Source organism: Hemitrygon akajei, unplaced genomic scaffold (assembly GCF_048418815.1).
Source record: "Hemitrygon akajei unplaced genomic scaffold, sHemAka1.3 Scf000187, whole genome shotgun sequence".
NCBI lineage: Eukaryota > Metazoa > Chordata > Chondrichthyes > Myliobatiformes > Dasyatidae > Hemitrygon > Hemitrygon akajei.
Window position 1 is genome coordinate 185,444 of NW_027332073.1, and position 16,499 is coordinate 201,942.

A 16,499-nucleotide genomic window follows, 5' to 3' on the forward strand; every position below is an offset into this window, starting at 1 on the left:
AAGGAGAACACGCAGAGTTCACTCAATCTGTTTTCTTAAGTGACGGTCACTATATGTGTGTGCAGAACAGCGAATGTGTTCAAGCTCACCTGTCAATCACACTTCCTTCTGCTCCTGCAGTGCACCGCTCCGTGCCGATTGTGGTTCTCGTACCGATGAGCGGCCCTCGGCTTATTGGAGAGAGTCTCACCACTCTGTTTCCATTGTGGAACTCGTACTGATATGCGGCCCTCGGTTGACTCAAGAATGTATCACCTCTGCCTTTAAATCCATTCTCACAGACACACAGACACACAGACACACGGAGGACACGGAGAGATATACAGAAGAAATAGACACTGGATGAGCTTTCACTGCCCACGAAAGGGTAGGTTTTGCTCGCAGTGTGGAAAAGGGGTGACGGGTGGAATGGTATCGGTGTGTTTAACCCTGGACTGGGTTGACAGCATTACCTTGTGAAGACGGTACCCTTTTGTGTGTTCACAGTCGGTAACTTTAACAGGACTTCGGAGGACAACGGAAAGATCGACGGCATCGGCTTACTTGGAAAACAAATCACCTCTCTCTCTCTCCCTCTCTCTCTCTCCTCAATTTTACTGAACTTAATATCACGAACTGAACTGACGTCATTCCTATACCATCGTAAGACTGTCTCATTTCCCACCTAAGCTTGAAGAAGTTTGGGGTTTTATATTTACACATATATGCATAAACTCTGCTAACCTGTTTGATTTATCTGGTTTTATATTACTTATATTACGTAGATACTAATAAACAGTTTTGTTTGTAGCAATACCATACTCCAGGTGTGTTCCATTTATGCTGGTTCCTTTAAACCGTTACGGGGTATGTCACAACACCGTTCCAACCCTTACATCACACCGCATATCTGTAAACCCCTTCGACCTCTAAAGCACTCGGCGTCTTCGCAAAACCTCCATCATCCACCCTGGTGCGTACAGACGACAGCAGACCCGAGAAAGATACAGTCGTGTCAGATTGAATGGCTCATAAAACACTGTTGGCCAGAAGAAACTTCAGTCTGATCAAGGACTGGGGAAGCAGACAAACCAGCTCTCTCTGTTTCCCCCCATTTTGTGGATAATGAACTGATTCTTGCACTGGAATAATTTAATCAGAGGAACTGAATGTGGACACAGGAAGCTTCAGGTAATGATCTGATAAACCTGAGGCCATTCTCAAACAAATCGCCATTTGTTATGTGAAGGGCGTGCACTCTGAACTGATTCTTGACTCTCGGACAATCTAATCAGAGCAATAAAGCGTACCGTGTCTTGCTATAGTTAAGTAAGTCTATTAATCATTTAAAGCTATGACGCCTTCCTTTTCCAGACTACTCTCAATGCGTCTGATAATACTGCAGGAGAATTTAGAAAACAATACGGCACAAATATCAGTACCGACCGCTGGATGATCTCGATATCTTTGCTCGGAAGGAACTCGCCAAGTATTATAAGTAATGAATTGCCCTCGGTGTTCAGACTACGCCGGTCATGGGGTATGAAGGGAAGTATCCGGACAAACAGAAACATTAGCGATAGTCAGTATGGGCCAGTGCGTATTAGGCCATGTCTAACCCATCTCACAGAGCTTTACGAGGTAGTTACCAGGAATGGTGTGGAAGGCAAGACAGTGGATGCCGTCTACAGGGACTTCAGCAAGGAATTTCTCAAGGTTCCGTAGGGGAGGATGTTCGAGAAAGTTCAGTCGCTTGGCTTCCATGATGAACTATTACATTGCAGTCGCCATTGGCTACGTTGGGGAAGCTAGAGTGTGGTAATGGATGGTTGTCTCTCTGATTGGGGACCTGTGACGAGTGGAGTGCCGCACGGATCGTTGCTGTCATCGTTGTTTGTTGTTTGTCATCTATATTAACGATCTGGATAATGATGTCGTTAACTGGATCAGCAAACTGCCGATGACAGCAGCATTACCTGTGTAGTTGACGGCGAGGAAGAGTCCCAGAACATGGTACCGGAAACGGGATCTGGACCAGCTGGAATAATGGGCTGAAAAAAGCGGATCTGGTTTAACGCAGACAAGTGTTAGATGTTGCACTTTGGGAGGACCAGCCAGGGTTGGTCTGACACAATGAGAAATAGGGCACCGAGGAGTATGATAGAACAAACGAATCTGGAAATTCAGGTCCATAATTCAATGAAAGTTGCGGCACAGTTAGACAGGGTCGTGAAAACAGCTTTTCGCACGTTGTCCTTCATAGAGCAAAGTACTGTGTACAGGAGTTGGGATGTTATGTTGATGCTATTTACAATTTTATTGAGGCCTAATTTGGGGGGGGGGGATGTGTACGGAATTGCTCAACTACCGGCTATTGTCGAGACTGGACGTTTTGAATTAGAAGGAAAGATTACATATGTTAGCACTTTATTCCCGAGCGGGTAGGGGACTGAGTGGAGATTTGATAGAGGTATACAACATTATGAGGCGTATAGAGAGTGTAAATGAAAGCAGGATTTCTCCACTGATGTCGGGCAAGAATACAACTGGAGATCATGGGTGAATGGTGAAATGTGAAATGTTTAAGGGAATCATGAGGGGAAACTTCTTCACCCAGAGGGTGGTCAGAGTGCAGACAGTGCTGCCAACGCAAGTGGTTATTAAGATTCCGATTTCAACGTTTAAGAGGTGATTGGATGAGTACATGGATTAGAGGGACATGGATAGCCACGGTCCGGGTGCAGGTCGATGGGAGTAGATAGATAGATAGATACTTTATCTATCTATACTTTAGGCAGTGTAAATAATTCTTCACAGACCTGACGGTCTGGAGACCCTGTTTCTGTGCAGTTGTTCCCTATACCTGACTGACTGCATGTCCGGGTTACAACGTTAGTGTTTTCCAGCACCGACCAATCTAGAAAGTCGTTGATACTGTTCGATCCCTCTGTCCTTGCACACACTGAAGCATGGAGACTTGAGTAAAATTACCAGGTAGTAAATGGATGGTTACAGCGTGAGGAGATGGAAGTGCAGATGTGAGATGATAAAGGGAGTATCACCCTACAGGAATTTACCTTCACTCTTTCAGTAAAGACAGTAGTTCCGGGCTGGAGGTGGGTATGACAGTGGTCCCGGTACAGTGAATAAATTTGTTGCTTCGGCTGTGGTAATGGGGATCATTCGTCCCGATACTATACTATACTTTACTATGCTATGCTATACTATACTATACAACAAAGCGGTCAATTCATCCGAATCCTATCCTTAAAGAAATTGGAGGTGGGAAATCTTGGCAGTCGTTGGGTGCTTGGAGTTGTGGAGACGTCATATTTCAATTGTGTCGAATACTAATTGAATACAATACATTACTTTCTGCGTCTCTTTGTCTTGAAGTCGAAAGGCTTTATTAAATGTTGTATGGTTGGTATTACAGATATTGTTAACTGTTGAACAAATCAGGGCATGCCATTTTCTGCGATATTTTGCAAATATGAATGCATTGCGGATTTATATTATAGCATACGGATCGGACATAAGTGAGTGCAATTGAAAGAGAGAGCGGAAGATTACGGCCATAAATGGCTTTATGTGATTCGTGTGTTCTTTAGTTTGTGTTGGGGGATGATTGAATTCATCTTCTTTTTCACAATACATGTGACAAAAAAATTGCGCACCTTGCGGGAAATTATTTCCAGGAACTGATGCGAAATTCGAAGGCTGCGTATCTTTCCGAAGTTCTATGAAGTGTTAGTGTATGTGAGCCTCAGCTCCCCACATCTCACTCTCCTAAGTTCTTTCGAATACGTGTTGAGGCCTTTTGCTTTGGAAGTTGTTTGTTCTGTATTCTCCAATTGCCTGCGACGGTTTTGAAGGAAGACAAGTGTGAGCCCGGATATTCGCTTTGCTCTCGCTGCGTTTTCAGTTTGTGTCGTTTCGTATGTGTCATTTATTATTGATTTCAGAGGGAGACACGGATTTCATACCGGCCATGTGGATTCAGGGTTAAATAGATCGATATATGAGCGCATCTACACCTGATATGATAAAACCACGATTCAAAAGTAAACTAGTATTGGGATAAACTGCTGTGTACTTGAATTGGGAATTTGGGATTGGCAGTTTGGAAGGATGGTGATTTTAATGAGCAGCAAAAGCTGCTGCTGAACACTTTGAAATGCTGGTTTTAAGTTGCAGGGAGCCATTGGAAAAGATTGCTTTGCGTTCATTGTAGCATCTGTCCTATAATATGTAAATGGCAGGTCAGTTTAGATAACGTGGCTGTGCAGTCAACAGCTCAGAGATTTGCTTACGTCATCAGCCCTAATACCATAAATTATCCAGCTGCTGCTGCGTGATCAGATTAAATCGGTTATTTCCCTCAGCCCTGCTTCTCGGAAATGCAGACTCCAAATATCGTAGTAACGTGTGCCGAAATTTCGATCCTCGGTGCGGAAAATGGCTGCCCGCTGTCTTCCATCCAGAATTCACTCTATCTACTACATCATCTATCTTCTGTTAGGAAGACACTTCTGAATCAACACAGCCAGGTTTCCCTCGATCCCATGCCTCCTGACTTTCTGAATGAGTCTATTATGGAGAAACGCCTGACCAAAATTAATGCACCCACATCGACCGTTCTGATACTTCTGTTTGTTTTTCACTGTTACAAATAATTAAATCTAGCTAATAAAGTACAACATGCCCCTAAAAAACACTTGTTGAATCTCCTTAACCAGATTACGTTTCTCCAAACGCTCATAAGTTCCGTCTACAATAATCTTCTCCAATAGTGTACCTATTACTGACGGAAGACTCCCTGGTCTATAATTCAAAGGAGTATCCCTATTATCTTTCGTCAACAAAGGAATAACATTTGCCACACTCCAGTCTTCTAGTTCTTCTTCCGTAGCCAGTGAAGACCCAAATATCCTGTATAAAAGCTCAGTAATCTCTTCTCTCGCGTTCCGAAATCACCTGGACTATATCTCTTCCGGTATCGGAGAATCATCTATTACCTGGATTATATCCCTTTCGGCACCGGGCAATCATCTATCATAATGTTTTCAAAGTTTCCAGCGCATCCTCTTTCTCAACGTCGGCATGTTCGAGCATATCTGCCATTTTACGCGGTGTTCATAGTGATCAATGTATTCAGTGAGCAGCTTCACCGCCTCCTTGGACTCCAGACACAAGGTTTCCTCTTTTACCTCTGATCTGCCCAAACTCTCTCCAGTCTCCTCCTGTTCTTCACAGTGCAATTCGCCAAGGACTTCTCAAGTCTCCTTCTAAGTCTTCTAAGCCCATTGTTAAATTCTTTCCTGTCTACATTGTGACTATCCATGTCCCTACCTGAGCCTTTCTTCCAAAATCTTAAGTATCTTTCTTTCTTCCTCTTGACCCGCTCCAATTTTCTTGTCACTCAGGGTTACTTTACACTGTCATTCGTTCCCTGCCTGACTGAGACAAGCCTATACTAAACCCCGTGTCAGTGCTCCCTAAACAATCTCCACATATCTGTGGCGCATTTCCCTGAGTACATCATTTCCCAATGTACGTTCCCAAGTTCCTGCCAGTTAGCACCATAATTCGCAGAACCCCAGTTAAATACATCCCATGCTCCCTGGTTCTAACATTTTGCAAGGTAAATGTTGGAAGTTCTGCCCTATCGTTCTGAAACGCTGACCCACCGAGAGATCTGTCACCTGATCCGTTCCCTTTTCTAATATTAGATCCGGTCTGGACTGTTCACCACTCTGCCTTTCTTCATATAGTGACATTTCTTCCTGGACACAACTGAGAAATTATGCCATACCTAAACCTTTTACCCTGGTGGAGATGCAAATAACATGGTACATGTCCAAGTTCCGCTCCCGATCGGTTCCTCACTGTTCCCGTTGGAGTCTCTTTATTAAACTGGTGGGCGGGTATACAGAATACTCCATACAGGGTGTTCGCGCCCTTCATGTTTCTGTGTTGGTCTCACAGACTATTAACAAACGAACGCTCCACGTTGTCCTCCCTTTCTGCAGCTGCGATACTATCCCTGGTTTCCCATCACACTCACTTTACACTCTGTTACCCGACCCTGTCCATTTTGAAAAATCTAAAACCCGGGAACGCCCTGAAGCCATTCCTGCCCTTGTGACAGTCGAGTGTCTGTGATTGTTTGGAACAAACTTCAACCAAAGTGACAATCACGCCAGCAGCAATGAGCGATTGTATTGCTACCGACCTGAACTGTATGAAGTCAGCAATCTTCCGCCAATTCTGAAAATCCCGGATGACCAGGCACATGAATGTTTAAATTTATGATATATTTGCCAAACCTGTTCATTGTAAAACGGCTTTATTTGAAAACTCCGCCACTTACCATTAGACACGGGTGTTATCTACACAAATGGCCATTTAATGTAAACACATACGTCATTCCATTCCTCAGCTCTTCTCTGAATTTCCTCTGTGTCAGTGTATAGATACAAGTATTGGTACACATGCTGAGTACTTGCAACATGAACCCAAATTGCTGCAGGATGTATACTGGGGAACTCAAATATCTGTCCTCGAAAAAATAGTTTTGAACTTGCCATTTCAGGGAATGGGCTAAATAGGGCATCCAAAATAATATGAAATTAGCTGATATAGAAAACAACAAAACAATCGATTTTCTGCGGTTTTCCACCTCGGCATCTTTCTGATTGTCGCTGCTGTGCCGAAGCCTTCTGCGGACTCTATTTGCCACAACGATATGTCTTACGGTTAACCCGTTAAATACCAGGATTAAGCCGATGGGTAGCAATGGTGTTAAGATACTGTCCAGTAATTGGTACCCTTTCCACACAGGTGAAGTAGCGTATTCATATGTGGTGGTGCACCGCCATGGCATGTTGTCAATGATGACGTAAGGTTCAAGGGCAAAGTAAACCGGGGCACATCTCCCGCAGCTCACTATAACTACGATCACGATAACCACCATTGCTGTTCTCTCGGTGCAGTATCGCTCACGCAGCCTTCGGCAACATATTGCGATGAAGCGATCGAAGGTAAAACTGACCGTAAACCAAACAGAACAGTCCGTCGTTACAGTCCGAAATATAAGTGTCAGAGCGCATACCGGAGTGATGAGCAGGGATCTGGAATAAATGTAGATATTGTTGGTCTGTTCCACTAAAGCGACAATGACAACCGCCATCAGATCCGCTGTTGCCATTCCAACCAGGTAACGGGTGATGCATTTGGAGAGTCCGCATTTTCCCCGAGATAGGATCACAATCGCCGTTAAGTTAACTGCAAGAAATTTGGAAACAAAATAGAAATTTGGTCAGCTCCCTGAATACCCACATTCTACAGATGCTATGCAGGGTATGGTTTGTTTGGAAGTGGAAAGCGGGAATCCAGTGTGTGCGGTCTCGGTCGCTGCACTCCGGCTGGAGGACAATGACGGATGTGAGTGCCAGTGGATTGGCGATATTCCCACAGTTTAGAGCGAGGCATCCGAGATCCACGACTCACGTACCGGTGAGCGGTCGATCGCTCCTGTAAACAACACCGTTTCCATTATTAGAGGCGAAATAGCTGAAGGGATTGTTTGCAGTGGAGTCAATGAGATATACATCACGAGTTCTCATTTACTGACATAGAAGAACAGACCTATGTGTTGAAAATAGACTGGGCCGTCATTTAAATAAACAGCCACGTTGTTATAAAATCGAAGTTTCTGCACTGATAGAGAATCGGACCTAGAAAAGCAGAGACCAGCATCACTTCAGAAAGCCTAGCGAGGTGAAATTATAAAACAACGACAATATCGACACCAACTTAATTGACAAAAGAAGAAAACACTGCCATCATCGTACTGAAAATGGAAATAAAACCATTAGATGCCTGAATCCTCCATTCCGGAAACACGTTTCAGTCGACGGTAGCATCTGTGCTCAGTAACAGTGCGGATACCGCAGCAGAGTAACGATGGCACCATACATAAAGTAACCAGCTCCGGCATCTTACCGGGGACACCAACCGCTACAAGTGTGGGATAGAAAATGGCCGCAATGTAGTAAATCGCCGCATATCCCATATTCCGTCAGAAGCAGTGTTCAGTTGTGCGGAGCGTTTCAGCTGCTCAGACGGACTGGTGATCGGTTTAGCAGACTTTTATGGAGCAGAGAGCAATTCCACTGAGGCAATTAGCGTGGTTGTCACGTCAGGGACATTAGTGACAACCAATTGCACAAACAATTACGTTAAACTATTTTCACTCACTGTTCCCGTGTCATTAATTTGACTCCTCAAGGGATATTGCAATCTATTTATTTTAAAACAAAGTATGATGTGAATTTTCCATGCTATTTTCCATGATACCTGGCTTTAGCAATTAAAATTGGATATTTTTATATCTGTGTTGCTTTTAGTGTCGGCATGCATATTGAAGTCGATTTATCTTGTAACATTTGACGGAGCACATTCGCTTCTGAAATTGAGGGAAGGAGTTTGTTCTGGCGGGTGAAATGGAGAGCACTTCTTTATTAAGGGGGAATATTCATTCATTCTTTTCGTCCGTTCGTTCCAGTCATTCCGGGCGGTGTGAGTGATGGAATAGATATGACAGCTGACATGTGTTACAATAAAATACACTGCACTTACATTCCTCCAAACAATTTAGAAGATCCACAGCGATATTCCAGAGACCTGTGATCAAAAAGGGAACGTGTCCTCGGGAGATTAGCGAGGTCTGTGGGCAGTTTGAAGAACAATGTTTTCCAGCGCAAGCATGGGGTGTTTGGCGGGACCCTGACCTCTTCCAGTGAATGACTTGAACACCCCATACCCGTGACCTGCGATGCAGTCTGTTTAACTTTAAAGATATTCTCAAACCAGCTGCAATTCTACCAGTATTTCGCCATTCATTCTATGTTTGAACAAAAGTAACAAGCAGGTTTTCAGGATATTATTTGCCACGAGGTTGTCTGTTTTTCTCCTGATTTGCTTTCAGGTATATTGTCGTTCATACGAACGTAGAAACATAGAAAACCTACAGCACAATATAGGCCTTTCGGCCCACAAAGTTGTGCCGAACATGCCCCTACCTAAGCAATCACTAGCGTTACACATAGCTCTCTATTTTTCTAAGCGCCATGTACCTATCAAAAAGTCTCTTAAAAGACCCTATCGTATCCACCTCCAGCACCGTTGCTGGCAGCCCATTCCACGCACTCACCACTCTCTGCGAGGAAGACATACCCCCGACATCTCATCTGTACCTACTCCCAAGCACCTTAATCCTTCTGCCCTCTCTGGCAACCATTTCAACCATGGGAAAAAGCCTCTGACTATCCACACGATCAATGCCTCTCATCATCTTATACAACTCTATCAGGTCACCTCTCATCTTCCGTCTCTCCAAGGAGAAAAGGCCAAGTTCACTCAACTGTTTCCATAAGGCAATCGCCACTATGAGTATGTTCAGAACAGCGGATGTGTTCAAGCTCACCTGTCAATCACACTTCCTTCTGCTCCTGCAGTGCACCGCTCCGTGCCGATTGTGGTTCTCGTACCGATGAGCGGCCCTCGGCATATTGGAGAAAGTCTCACCACTCTGATTCCATTGTGGAACCTCGTACTAATGTGCGGCCCTCGGTTGACTCGAGCAAGTAATACCTCTACCTTCAAATCCATTCTCCCAAAGAGAATCACTTCGTGCCTTTCCGGGTTGAAATCCATCTGTAACTTTCCGGCGATGCTCTGCGTCCTGTCACTGTCCTGTTGTAATCTGTGACAAATCTCTATACCAGGGGTGTCAAACTCAAATACACAGTGGGCCAAAATTTAAAAAATCGGTACAAGTCGAGGGCCGGACTGGTTCAGCGTTTATTGCAAAACTTATTGAAATGAATTTATTACACATATTAACCTGGAACTAACAAAGCTTGGGTTATTGCCTACAAAAACAACATTGAACATTAAATAAATAAATAAATAAATCAGTTGCATTTATTTATTATGGCTTTATCTGCAGCTTTTCCGGAGTAATTTCTAATGTAAACATTTTTCCACAGGCCAACACTCTGTGATTCACACTAGTCTAAGCCAGATACTTGGCATCTCATCTTGGATGCAAGTTCATCAATGTTTGGAGTCAGGCTCTGAGCTGAGGAAATCCTCAGAATTGAGTGAAGGTGTTCATCAGAAAGACGACTCCTGTGTGATGTTGTGTTTATCTTCATCGAAGAGAACAGTTGTTCACACAGATATGTGCTGCCAAACATAGAGAGCATTTGAGCAGCTTGAGTACGCAGCTGGGTCATTGTGTCAGGAATGAAACGTAGAAACTGTGCAGCGCCCACCGAGTCATACTTTGCCTTGAGTATGTCACTACATTGGAGTTCAATCAGCTCCATTTGTATGTTGGTTGGTGCGCTTTCCACGTCAGCTGCAATTGGATTACTGAGCAGTTCAAACCTGCTTTTTTGGGCTTCAAAGTCGGCAAATCGCCGTGTGAAGTCGGCACCAAGTATGCTAAGTTTTTCAGCAAACTTTGCACGTGGGAACACTGCGGTAGAAACCTGCTCTTTCATAGCTTGGCAACACGGAAAATGGCTCAAGTTTTCCTGCTGCATCTGCGTCTCCCACAGGCGCAGCTTGGTTTTAAAAGCCCTCACTGCAGCGTACATGTCTGTGATCACACGACCCCGCCCCTGAAGCTGCAGGTTGAGCGCATTGAGATGGCTTGTGATGTCACACAGAAACGCCATTTCACAAAGCAACTTTTTACCCCGGAGCTCTGTTGTGTCTTTCCCTTTGCTTTCCATGAACTGACAGATCTCCTCACGCAACCCGAAACATCTTTTCAGCACTTTTCCTTGGCTTAACCATCGCACCTCTGTGTGATAGGGCAAATCATTATATTCTGAATCCAACTCCTCCAGAAACGTCTTGAACTCGCGGTGATTCAAACCTTTGGCTCTTATGAAGTTAACTGCTCGTCTTATGGTGCTCATTATATGTTCCATTTTCAAGGCTTTGCCACACAACGACTCCTGGTGTATGATGCAATAATAAGCTGTCAGCTCACCTGCGCCATTTACCTCCCGCATCTTCTCCCGGATCCTGCCCACCAATCCACTCTTTTGACCGCACATCGCGGGCACTCCATCTGTCGTCAGTCCCACAAGTTTATCCCAAGGCAGCCTCATTATATTTACACATCTGGATACCTCTTCAAAGAGATCTTTTCCAGTAGTTGTGCCATGCATTGATCTTAATCCCAAAAGTTCCTCTGTTACACACAGACTTGAGTCCACTCCACGAATAAAAATTGACAATTGGGCAGTATCAGAAGTGTCCCTGCTCTCATCCACAGCAAGGGAATATGCGATGAAATCTCTTCCCTTCCCCACCAGCTGTTGTTGTAGATTGGTGGCAAGCTCACGTACACGGTCAGCAACGGTGTTTCTGCTCAGGCTCACATTTGAAAATGCTTGCCTTTTATCTGGGCACACGACGTCGCAAACTTTCATCATGCAGTTTTTAACAAATTCTCCCTCGGTAATGGGCCGGGCTGATTTAGCGATCTCTGCTGCCACAATAAAACTAGCCTTTACAGCAGCCTCACTTTGTGTTTTGGCTTTAGTGAACATAGCCTGCTGTGACGCCAGACTTCTTTTCAACTCTTCTACCTTCTGGAGCTTCTGTTTCTTGTCCAGATGCTTGTATTTGTCGTGGTGTTTCGTTTCATAGTGTCGTCGTACGTTATATTCTTTAATTACAGCCACACCGTCTCCACACAAAAGACAAACAGGTTTGCCCTTTATATCTGCGAACATATACTCTGCCTCCCACCTGCCTTGAAAACCCCTGTTTTCAAAGTCCACCTTTCGTTCAGCCATTTTTGGGGTGAGGGATAGCTGAAAGTTGACCACACGTGACTAGCGCCATAAGGATGCTGATGAGAGAGTAAGGCAAGCTTGAGCAATTCACTGGCAGTGCATTGTGGGATTTGTAGTATTAGTGGTGCATGCAATATACCGGCGGGCCAGCTCTAATAGAAAAAAAATCATTAATGATATTCAGGAAATAAACCAGGGAAACCGAATAAACACTAAAAACCCTGAAAACCTGGTACCTGAATAAACTCAGCATTAGCCATATCATACGCCATAGGCGCTTCGATTACTGGGGCCAGCTTTAATAGTAATTAGATATTATTTCGCGGGCCAAAGATAATTCCACCGCGGGCCGGATTTGGCCCGCGGGCCTTGAGTTTGACATATATGCTGTATTCCAACAGCCACTTCGTTGTCCATTCTCCTAATCTGGCTGTCTCCCTGTACCTCCTCAACTTCCTCAAAACTACCTGTCCCGCCACCCTTCTTCACCTCACCTGAAAATTTTCAACAAGGTAATCAGTTACATCATCCAAATTCTGGCGTACAACGCAAAATGAAGCAGTCCCAGCACATGTCTCTGTAGAACACCACTGGCCATTGCCAGCTAACCAGAACAGGCTCGATTTATTCCCGCTCTTTGCCGCCTGCCAATCAGCCACTGATTTATCTATGCCAGAATCTTTCCTGTAATACCACGAGTTCGTAACTTGTTAAGCAGCCTCACTATAGGAAGGATATGGAAGCATTCGAAAGAGTACAGAGGAGGTTTACCAGGATGCTGCCCGGTTTAGAGAGTATGGATGATGATTAGAGATTAAGGGAGCCAGGGCTTTACTCTTTGGAGAGAAGGAGGATGAGAGGAGACATGCCAGAGGTGTACAAGATATTAAGAGGAATAGATAGAGTGGACAGCCAGCGCCTCTACCCCAGTGCACCACTGCTTAATACAAGAGGACATGGCTTTAAGGTAAGGTGCGGCATGTTCAAGGGAGATATTAGAGGAAGGTTTTCTACTCAGAGTGGTTGGTGCGTGGAATGCACTGCCTGAGTCAGTGGTGCAGGCAGATACACAAGTGAAGTTTAGGAGACTACTAGACAGATATATGGAGGAATTTAAGGTGGGGAGTTATATGGGAGGCCGGGTCGACACAACATTCTGGGCCGAAGGGCCTGTAATGTGCTGTACTATTCTATGTTCTATGTATGGAATCTTGTCAAAGGCCTTCTGAAAATCCGAGTACACAGTTTCGATCGATTCTCCTTTGCCTCTCCTGCTTGTTATATCTTCAGATAATTCCAACAGATTTATCAGTCGAGATTGTCCTTTGAGGAAACCATGCTGACGACGGCTTATCTTATCATGTGATTCCAAGTACCGTCAGAGCTACTTAACAATAGACTCCAACACCTTTCCAATCCGAGGTCAGCCTAACTGGCCTACAATTTCCTTTCTTCTGACTCTTTCCCTTCTGGAAGAGTGGTGTGACACAGGCAAAATTCCAGTGTTCCGGAAACTTTCCAGAACCCAGTGCTTCTTGAATGATCATTACTAATGCTTCCACAATCTCTTCAGACACCTCTTTCAGAATCCTGGGATCTACACCATCTGGTCCAGGTGACTTATCTTCCTTCAGACCTTTTAGTTCCCCAACAACCTTCGCTCTAATGATGGTAACTTCACACACTTCATGAACCATGACACCCGGAAATTCCACCATATTGCTCGTGTCGTCACAGTGAAGACTGATGCAAAATACTCAATCAGTTTGTCTGCCATTTCCTTTCCCATTACTATCTCTTCAGCATCTTTTACCAGCGTCCGACATCCAGTCTCGCACTTTGTTTTCGACTGTACGTTTCGAAAGAAGCTTTCGATGTCCTCTTGGGATGTCGCTTATTCCAAAGGGCCAAATGATTTAACACGGGAAAGAGTGATGGGCTGATCCAAAATGGGAACCATGGAGGGAGTGAGGGAAGAACTTCAGTAAAAAATTGTTGTCAGAATGTCGTCTGGGAGGGAGAGATGCATTCACTGAAAATTTTCACCTGTGTTAAAATGCCCGAAGGGAGGGTATGACGACCTGATTGACAATCAGCGAAGGAGTGAGCCGCGGATTGAAAATGGCCACCCGTGATGAAATGCACTGACCTCTTCAGGCTGTAGACCGGGGAAGGTGTCTTCAATGGATTTCTGTGCCAACTGGAGGCGAGGTTTAAAGGTGCGAGTTGGTTAGCGTCAATCAAGACCATCTTCTACAGGGGACATGGAAAGCGGGAGAGGGGATGGGAAGAGATTGGGGAAGAGAGTGGGGAAAGCGAAGTGTAGAAGAGGAGGAAAGATGAGTGAAACCATCATCACCCCTGTGTGCTCCATCTCCACTTACCCTTCACATTTCTGTCCCTCTCTCCACCAGTCTTTCCACTCACTCTGCACTCTCTCAACCCCCTCGCTCTCCGCCCACACTCTCGCCTCTAGCTCTGCACCGCTCCGTCAGCACCCCCCTCACCACCACTATACTCTCCTCTGCACATCCTTTGTCCTTCATTCCCCTTTCCCCCGGTCTATCCCTCTCTTCCCATCCCTCCGCTCCATTAACCCTACCTGTAAGCCTCATAATTTGTATAATCTCTATCAAATGTCCTGGAAATCTACATTCCAAGGAATAAAGTCTTAACCTATTCAATCTTTCCTTATAACGTAGGTTCTCCAATCGCGGCATCATCCTTGTAAATTTTCAATATATTCTTACAAACCTATTTACATATTTCATGCAGTTAAGTGACCAAAACTGCAGACAATACTGTACATTAGGCCTCACCAACTTCAACATAACATCCCATCTCCTGCACCCCGTACATGAAGTCCAATGCGTCAAAACATTTCCTTACGACCCTATCCACATAGGACGCCATTTCCAACGCATTGTGACCTTGTATTCCCCGAACCCATTGTTGTACACACTCATCAGTGTCCTACTTTTAATCTGTAAACCCTAGCCTCCTGGTTCCTACCGAAGGTCCATTTGCTATTTATCCAGCTGATCCAAATCCCTCTGCAAGATATGATAGCCTCCTTCGCTGTCCAATATACACTCACTTGGTGTACATACAGAAACTTGGTTAAGTACATGGATGGGACGGCATGATCTGACGGATTTACAGTTCGACACAGTGATCGGGAGCAGTGCGTGGAAATCGCAATACCCCCAACCCCCGCCTCACCCCACAACACCCCCTACTCCACCCCAGCGTCGGGTTGCAGAACCGGGGCCATGTGCGGTAAAAGTTTCGCTGTGGGATTCCGAGACGAGGGCCACAATCTCAACCATGTCTAACATATTCGCCACTGTGGATAAATAACTGGTTAGTTTAATCATTCTGACCAGACGCACCGCCTCTCACTCATCCATGACTCCTCACTGCCGCTCCCCTTCACAGTGGACTCTTCTTCCAGCCTCTCCCTCTTCCCTTCCAAATCGCTCCACTCTCCTCGCCACCCAAAACACTGAACCCTCCTTTCTATGAACCCGGTCAGTTTACCACACCCTCCACACTGCACTCATTCACTCATTTACGCTGCAAACTCGTCTCCCCTTCTCCTTTCTCTTGACGCCATTTTCACTCACTTCACCTTCCTCGCCACCCCTATAGCTCACCCCCACCACCTCGGTATCCTGCACACCCATCCATCCTCACCCCTTTCTGTAGCCCACCACGTCGCCTACCCCCCCCCCCACCAATTCCACCTTTCCATCCCAGTCTCCGTAAAAAAAACCTCCCACTCCCTTTCTTTTAGCCCTCTATCCCTTTCTCTCTACCTCGCTCTCCTCACTCTCCAGCTCTCTCCCCTTGGTCCAACCATCTCTAAATCCCCCTCTCTATATCCCCCGTGACTGTCCACTCTCAACATCATACATTGCCAGGTATGATGATGCGGCCATCACTGAATCGTGGCTGAAGGATGATTGCAGCTGGGAGCTGAATGCCCAAGGTTACATGTTATATCAGAGGGATAGGAAGGCAGGCAGAGTGGGTAGTGCGGCTCTACTGGTAAAGGCAGGGAGATGTTACATAGGACTGGAAGATGTTGAATCCTTGTGGATTGAGTTAAGAAACAGCAAGTGTAAAAAGACGCTGATGGCAGTTATATAGAGGCCTCTAACAGTGGCTGGGAGGTGGACCACAGGTTACAACAGGTAATAGAAAAGGCGAGTCAAAAGGGCAATGTTATGGCAGTCATGGGACATGTTAACATGAAGGTCAACTGGGAAAATCAAGTTAGTAATGGATCTCAAGGGAGTGAGTTTGTTGAATGCCCGAGGGATAGCCTTTCAGAACAGTTTGTCGTTGAGCCTACTACGGAATCAGCTGTACTGGATTGGGTGCTATACAATGAACGGGAGGCGATTAGGGAGCTTAAAGTAGAAGAACCTTTGGAAAATGTGATCGCAACACGAGTGCGAGCAACTAAAATCATTAGAAGGGAAAAGATGAAATATGAAAGCAAGCTGAGAAATAATATCAAAGTAGAATATAAAAGTTTTTCCCCAAGTGTATATTAAAAAATAAAAGAGAAATTGGAGTGGATCAAGGACCGCTAGAAAACGAGGCAGGAGAAATAATAACCGGGTACAA

The 16,499-nt window shown here is 45.1% G+C and overlaps 1 protein-coding gene across 1 annotated transcript; it reads right to left on the bottom strand.

Annotated features, from left to right (window-relative positions):
• Nucleotides 1–10,047: 10,047 nt before the first annotated feature.
• LOC140724309 (general transcription factor II-I repeat domain-containing protein 2-like) lies at nt 10,048–11,864 on the bottom strand. The gene has a single exon (XM_073038762.1). It carries the CDS (start codon nt 11,862–11,864, stop codon nt 10,056–10,058), a length of 1,809 nt encoding a protein of 602 aa, XP_072894863.1. The 3' UTR covers nt 10,048–10,055.
• Between the last annotated feature and the right edge of the window lie 4,635 nt (nt 11,865–16,499).